The 7874-nt window shown below is 42.6% G+C and overlaps 1 protein-coding gene across 1 annotated transcript in view; it reads left to right on the top strand.

Annotated features, from left to right (window-relative positions):
- The window catches only part of dtnbb (dystrobrevin, beta b), a 302359-nt gene that overhangs the window by 289935 nt on the left and 4550 nt on the right, over window positions 1-7874 (top strand). The window contains exons 11-15 of the mRNA XM_037695224.1: window positions 4415-4505; window positions 4703-4788; window positions 5381-5494; window positions 6821-6917; window positions 7209-7229. Coding sequence (XP_037551152.1) covers window positions 4415-4505; window positions 4703-4788; window positions 5381-5494; window positions 6821-6917; window positions 7209-7229 — 409 coding nt within the window. The remainder of the gene's footprint in view (window positions 1-4414; window positions 4506-4702; window positions 4789-5380; window positions 5495-6820; window positions 6918-7208; window positions 7230-7874) is intronic.

Below are 7874 nucleotides of genomic sequence, written 5' to 3'. Positions count from 1 at the left end.
CCCCCCCCCCCCCCCCCCCCCCGGCTGGATGTCATGTAGAATAATTATGATTTTAAAAACTGACACATTAAATGACACAAACCGTAATCAGATTGAAATCAACAAGTTCCAATTATTTGAGTTAAACTAAATTATGTTATTTTAAGTCAGATTCAAATCTAGGTGTAGCCACTACAGTCCAATATACAAAGTACTACAGTACTACAGTATCACTTATAATACTTTCTGAAACGTCAGTAGAGATATGAAGCTTCAGTAATCCAGGCAGAAAATCCAACAAAGTTTACTCACGTTTCAGCTTTCATCCAAAGGACTTCTTCTGTCTGAGGAGCTGCAACAAACTCAGTCTTATAAATAGCACCTTCACATAGTGGGTCAACCAGTTTGATGGTGCTCTGATGGTTTCTGGAGTCCACCCTCTCCCCCGTCGACTCGTCTGAGGCAGCCATGGCCAAATATCAAGGTCAATCATCCAGGTAGAGCAATGAGTAGAGATGTTCACTTAAAGAAGAGCAATCCATCCTGGGCAGCTCGGAGGCAACAGATGAAAGGAACGGTTCTCTTTCAAAGAAATATTCTGGATCAGGCTGTCGTCAAGTGAGCACCTTTAACCTCAAACTAGCTCGCTCAGGAAACCCACGCCACCCCTAACTATAGGATTTATGCACAAAGAAAGTGTTAGGCCTAGTCTGAAAAGTAGACGAGGTGTCGGCCTCACACAGAGAAACTGGAAGTTCAACGAGAGAGACGGTTCGGCTCTTAGACCCAGATCGTATGTGCACGAGAACAATGATTTCAGAACCAGGGGAAAGTTTTAACTGTGTTTATTTACAAAGTGAACAATAAAGCACAGCATAGTGGATCGTTGGACCTGGACAGGAACTCTGGAGTGTAGGGGACAGCGTTGGTGGGAAGCTCCTCTGGAGTGATGGTTTTGATGGTCAGTCTCTTCAACCAAGCAGGACTGTCAGGGGACAGCTGGAGAGGTCACGAGAAGACAGGAGGCAACAGGAGTCGGGCTACAACAAGAGAGTGGGGTTAGTCTTTCACAAAACTCTAGGAACCATGTAAAGGCCAGGAACACAACTCCTGAAAGGCACATAATGCACCAGCGTCGGATGGCAGTCATCACCTGCCTTGTGTTGCAGCTCGTCAGGTGATCCTCAGGTGGAGGAGCTGCAAATGAAAACTGCTGAACTCTGATAACGGAAAGTTCTGCCTCCTGTTCTACTTTTAGAAACTCTAGGAACCACAGGTAAACCTGCAAATGTTGCTGCAGAGCTGCATGACCTTGTGAATGTATTTTAGTGGAACATTAGCTGTGCTGCCATGAAGAACTCCCACTTCAACAGGTGGGTTATCAGACAGCAGCAGATAGCAGGCGGGGGGGTCCTCTTGTTTCAGTTCGTCTGGTTCAAAGGCCAGCTCTACAATTATTTCCTCACAGCAATAATGAATCACTGTGGATATGAATTTAATGATGGAGGCCAGTCTGACGTAATGTTTCTGCGTTCTCTCTCCTGGATGAGTTTGATTTTTGATCGTCACAGTCATTTGTTCCTTTGAGGTTGGGATGCTCAGGGACTCTGGAGCTGGAGTTCTTCCAGTCTGGAGGGTTTTATAAATATGGAGATGTTATGAATGAGGGGTGTGGATGTCTCGTGGTCAGTTCTCCTCAGGGCAGGGTTGTGATCCTACACCAAGGTTTCTCAAGGGCAATGTGCAGCTGAAAGAAAAGCTCCAGCAATGTGCTGCAAGACATTTTGTCACCCACTGCCAAAAGAAAAATGGAGCAATAATGGGTTTCCCCCGTCTGTGTGTTTGTGTGGACATAAACTAAATCAAAGGATGCACAGACATAACTGATATTAGATCAGGTTATCAGTTATTCAAGATGGCTGCCACAGCTAATCAACATTAACCAACACAAAGATGGAAATGACTCGGCCAGTTTACCACATCTTGAGCTTAAAGTTGATGTGGTGGCAGCTGAGATTCAATCCAACACATACTCCGAGCGTGACGTCTGGTGGTCACGCATGAGACTGCACCAAAGGTTATTTTCAGCGTTTCATATTAATGGACACCACTTTGTAATTTCTCAACACAAGAACATTTTAGGAGAAAGCTCCGGCATGAAAGCTGGTGGGTGATATGCACTCCTTTAAGCAATCTTTAATTATTCAAATAGCATGCTCATTATAAACTGACATTATAATTAGTCAGAATAAATGTTTGGATGTTGCTAAAACAACATCCGGATCAAAGTGAAGTCTTTTTTTTCACACAGTGACAACATAAAAACTGTCTATATGAAAATGCAGCATGAATGCTGAAGATGCTAAAACTGAGTTGTGAAAGCTAAAGCAAGCAGCACAGTGGCTAAAAACAGAGAAACTGTGGCTAAAAACAGCAGCACAGTGGCTAAAAACAGAGAAACTGTGGCTAAAAACAGCAGCACAGTGGCTAAAAACAACAGAACAGTGGCTAAAAACAGCAGCACAGTGGCTAAAAACAACAGAACAGTGGCTAAAAACAGCAGCACAGTGGCTAAAAACAGCAGCACAGTGGCTAAAAACAGCAGAACAGTGGCTAAAAACAGCAGAACTGTGGCTAAAAACAGCAGCACAGTGGCTAAAAACAGCAGAACTGTGGCTAAAAACAGCAGCACAGTGGCTAAAAACAGCAGAACAGTGGCTAAAAGCTACAACAAGCAGAAATGTAGTTAAACAAATGCTACACTTCAAATTGACAAACCAGTAGCTAAAATAAACAAACTTGTTGCACAATATTGGTGTCTCTGAGCAGCACACCCTATCCCCAAATGCTCCCGGGGGCTTTCAATAGCTGCTCTCTGCACCACCTGGTGGTGGATGGGTTAAATGCAGAGACAATTTTGCCATTGAATGGGAACATACAATGATGACAACACATAACACATGATTATTATTATTATTATTATTATATTAGCAAAATGTTAGCTAAAGGCAGCAAAACAGATGCTAAAGCTGTAATTAGTAAAAATAGCTAAAAGTAGGTTGTGCGTGTGTGTGGGGGGGGGGGGGGGGGGGGGGGGGGGTCTTGGCAGTCTACTCCCAGAAAATTATGAATAAAGTAGATGTCATTTCCTGCCTTCTGCAATATTTTAACAGGCTGTTTAATATCTAGTTTACCTACATAAGTAAATGATTCAATAACTATTTTAGAGAGCAACAAGAAGTGTCCTGACCAACAGCTCTCCTTGTGTGAATAGAGCTTCTCCCACACATCCTACCCCACACACAGATGTCTCCCCCTCCTTCCCCTGCCCTGTCAAGTGAGAAACACAGCTGTGGTACACAAAAGGATAAATCGTTATCTGGACAGTTTCTTTTTGGCGTTTCGTCTTTCATTCGAAAGACTTGATCAGTCTGAGGCCTGACACCAAGATCTGTCTTATAAATCGTTGACGTGTTTCACTCTGCATGAGGTGGTGAGTTGTTGTAACCAGGAAAATCTGGAGTGGACTTTTAGTGGTTTGATTATTCTCCAGTTAATCAAGTGGAATGGATTCGTTCATGAAGAAATAGAAACAGCGCTGGGTGAACTAATGTTTCATGGTAAATGTGGGGGGTCCAAACTATTTATTTTAAATATGAGGGGGACACGTCCCCTTCACATATAACTGTTGTGACGCCTATGTCTGAACCATTGCTATAGATTGCTGCATGTTTGCACTTTGACGGGCGTCCAACGTGCCGTATGAGGTTCTCTTGTTACCGGTGTCTGCAGTGTCAACAAAATATCTCACAAACCAGCAGTCAGATTTGAACAAAGCTTTAAGTAATCATTAGATGTACATCTACAACTGATTAGGGACCTGGTTATAACTCTAATCTGACTGATATCGAGCTCAGATTAGCTGTAGCAGTAGTTGAGCATCGTTCCCAGCAAATAGTTTGAGCATTACACGTTGGATGGCATTTTTGCTTAAATCTGTGTCAGTAAGTGCTGGTGTCACCCCGTCTTTCTGTTAGCAAAATATCCATATGCAATCTTTCATACAGATAGGCGTGCTCGGCCTTTTGGTGTTTGAGTCGTCACTTACTCTCTAGTCAGCGTTAGCATGCTCCTAAAACTTGTTCATCTGTCCTTCACGTCGTTGCAGACGACCTGCAGAGCTGATGCAGCGTATGTCCAGTCATGTGTCCACTCGACACGCCATGATCATTCTCAGACTTTCTCACATCTGCAGTCATTGCTAACACGAGCGCACATCTGGCTGCTTATCATCATGACCTCTGACTGTCGAGCTAAGTGGCATGAAGTCATGTACTTTTAAATAATTTGGACCAACTTCCTGCTTTAAAGAAGTTTTAACGTCAGAGTTGGTGTTTTCTCTGTGCCATGTTTGACTGTGTTTGACTTTCAACAGCGTCTTGGAAAGTCCCAGCCGGCTCGATGAAGAACACCGGCTCATCGCACGATACGCCGCACGCCTGGCGGCCGAGGCCGGCAACTCCACAGTAAGTGTCCCCCCGAACGCCACACATGACTTCAGTTAAGCTATAAGTTAATTTTAGTAAACAAAGTTAGTTGTAGCCCACCACTAAAGTTTACGATATTGTTGCCTTTGTTTGTGTTCATTTGTTGTACTGTTAGGAGAATGAATGAACCGTCAGATGATTTAATTCACTCACCAACCTGAACTCTGTTTCAGCAGCAGTGTCCTCCGTCAGACCTGACCTTCAACTTTGATGCTAACAAACAACAGAGACAGCTGATCGCAGAGCTGGAAAACAAAAACAGGTCATTACTTCCTCGTGTCGGTTTTTACTATGACCAGCTTTAGACAGCATCTTTGAATCAAGTTAAAGAAACAGACATGAAGAGGACACACCACCAGGGGGAGACACACAATCAACCAAAACACGTTCTGCAGACATCATGCTGAACTTTGATGAGGCAGTAGTTGAGAGTGATCCCTAACAAACACTATGAGCACTGACAGATCTCACAAGATATTTGTGGATTTCTCTTTTTTCATCATAAGAAGCTCTTGGGTTAAATCTGTGGAACTAAAGTTGGCGGGCGACGTGCGTTCTGTCCGGGCCTTCATAGAATTTCAGGAACATTTCAGTTTTATAAAATAAATTATAAATGTGAAAATCATTTGGAGGTTTGATTATCTGGTCCAGCTGATTCAAAAAGATGCTCCAGCAGCTTCGCCTTTAAAACGCCCTCTTCAACTCCTAAAGTATTTCATTAATAAATATCAAAGATTATTATTTTAACTTCACGTTTGATTTCTTCTCAAAAATTATTTTGTTACTCAGAAATTGAAAATTCTTCCTAAAGTAATAAATCGCATGTTTTGACCACAACGTTGTGCCATGTTCAGGGAGATCCTGCAGGAGATCCAGCGGCTGCGTTTGGAGCACGAGCAGGCCTCTCAGCCGACACCAGAAAAAGCCCAACAGAACCCGACGCTGCTGACCGAACTGCGGCTTCTCAGGTATGAACCTGCCGCAAGCCCAGCACAGGGGAGCAGGTCAGACCCGATGGGAGCAGAAAAACAAACAGTCCTGATGCATGCTCCATAAATCCACCAAGGCTGAGTCAGGTCTGGTTCTGGATGGAAGAATCCACCTCGAGAACCTGACTCGAGCTTGTTCCACAAACAGAGAAAAGCCTTCAGAAAACTTCAGATTGTCTTGTGATGGTTCTGAGCCGTGCTGAAGCAGGAGGACGTTTTTAGATGAGCCCGGACCGCAGCGGGCCCTTCCTGCAGGACTCTCGGTTGTCCTGAAGACCTTCTTGTTTGTGTGATCAGTCCTAAATAATAAATCACAAACAATACCCAAATTAAAAGTTGAAAACAAGATTTAACTTCTTTGATTTTTTTTTTTACATCCTGCATGAAAACCTGTTTGTTGCTGAATTTCTTTCCTCAGTCCTGACTTTTGTTACATTCACACTCGACTGTGAACTTTAAACAAAACTATGATGCATTTTACATATTATTCCTAAATAATTAAATCATTTTAAAATCATATTGTCATTGTCCCTTTCAGTTTGCTCCATTTTTCCTTCTGGGTGTGTTTGGTGTCAGAACAACAAGGTGTAGCACCAGATATTGATCTGCATCAATTACCAGAATATTATCAAATCAATTAGTCTGTTGTAGTTTGATTCATTTCATTGTTTTGATTTAATTTTATTTCAGCACATGGGTTTACTTTTCTGCACATTTAGATTTTAGCTACTGTTTTGTCAAATCCAACATGTTTAGCTAATTTTAGCTACAATTTATCTCGTTTTAGCATCTGTTTGCTAATTTTAGCTGCTATTTTACTTACTGTATTTTAACTTTAGTATCTGACTTTCTCCATTTTTTCTTTGTTGTTAATTCTAGCATTTAGCAATTTTATAAGCTTTTAGCTATTGTTCTGCTGTTTAGTTAATGCTCGGCTAATTTTAGCCACAGTTTACCTGTTTTGTCTTAGATTTAGTTTGAGCTTTTTTAAAGCAAATTTCAGTGATCTTTTAGTAATCTGCATTCAAACTGCCTTTTCACTGAAACTACAGTGTCCAGATTAGGTAATTTAAATTGTTGTTGATTACTAATATTAATAATAATCAGGTCTCTCTCGTAAATGAGTCCTCGAGGCTCAATGGGATTTACCTGTATAAATAAAGGTTGATTGAATAATAATAATAGTCATATAGAACCAACAACAACATTAATAATAAAATAATAATATAATGTTTAGGGGTATATGACCTGGCTGCCCTAACTCAGGTCGTTAACCCGTGTCCTGTTCCACGTGTTCGCCCGCAGACACAGGAAGGACGAGCTGGAGAGGCGCATGTCGGCTCTGCAGGAGAGCCGGCGGGAGCTGATGGTGCAGCTGGAGGGACTCATGAGGCTGCTGAAGGTAAAACAGTCCAGCTTCAAACACATTTCTCTGGAAATGGGATGCTGCTATCTTAAATCTGCAGCTCTTTGACTTGTTGGTGATCATCCGCTGTAAATAAATAAATAAATAACTGGGCTCTTAAGCTTGGTGGACCGAAATGTGTCCAAAACCGAGACACTGCTTTCATCTTTAGCTGTGTCCAAGCACAATCTGATGCATGCAAATATCACTTCTTTTTCTTTTCGTGACTTTCATTTTCTTGATTTCGCTCTTCTTGCTCTTTCTCTGCTTCCCTTTGCTGGCTGATAGGATGAGGAGCAGAAACAGGCTGTAAGTTTCCCTTAATTTAGTTTGCAGCGCTCAGTACGGGCTCGTCACAGTACATAGTTTAATACATTGTTGCTTCTCACGCTTTCACACAGATGTGATTGGCAGTTATGTAACTACACAGCAAAGACCAACCACTGCACCACCGTCTTGTTGGCTCAAATGTGTGAGCCATAGAAAAATACTTTAAAGCGGGTATTGAACCAAACAAGTTGAGGAAACAGTTTTTATTAGTCCAGAAGTCAGGGACTTTCTCCTTATATCAGGGGGAGTGGTGGCGCAGAGGTTAGAAGATGGGCCTGTGTTCGGAAAGTCACAGGGTCAATCCTGGTACTGTAAACATCAAAATGTGGGTGGAAAAGGTGAAACACCCACACCTGCCTCCACCCTCATTCACCCCACTCTGGGCCCCTGAGCAAGGCCCTTAACCCCCACCATCTGCTCCCTAAACAGGTCTCTCTTGAAAATGAGTTGTCCTGACCCAATGAGACTACCTGGATAAATAAAGGATAAATGAAAAAAATCAGCTTGAACAACCTCCCTCGGATGTGACTGCGTTGCCATCTGCTGCTGGGCTCGGAGCCATCCACCCAGTCTGCCTCAGTCCTAGAGACACCATCCACCCAGTCTGCCACAGTCCTAGAGACA

The sequence above is a fragment of the Nematolebias whitei genome, chromosome 21 (genome assembly GCF_014905685.2).
Source record: "Nematolebias whitei isolate Nwh7 chromosome 21, NemWhi1, whole genome shotgun sequence".
NCBI lineage: Eukaryota > Metazoa > Chordata > Actinopteri > Cyprinodontiformes > Rivulidae > Nematolebias > Nematolebias whitei.
The sequence above is the reverse complement of the archived record's forward strand: the minus strand, read 5'-3'. Positions and strand labels throughout refer to the sequence as shown.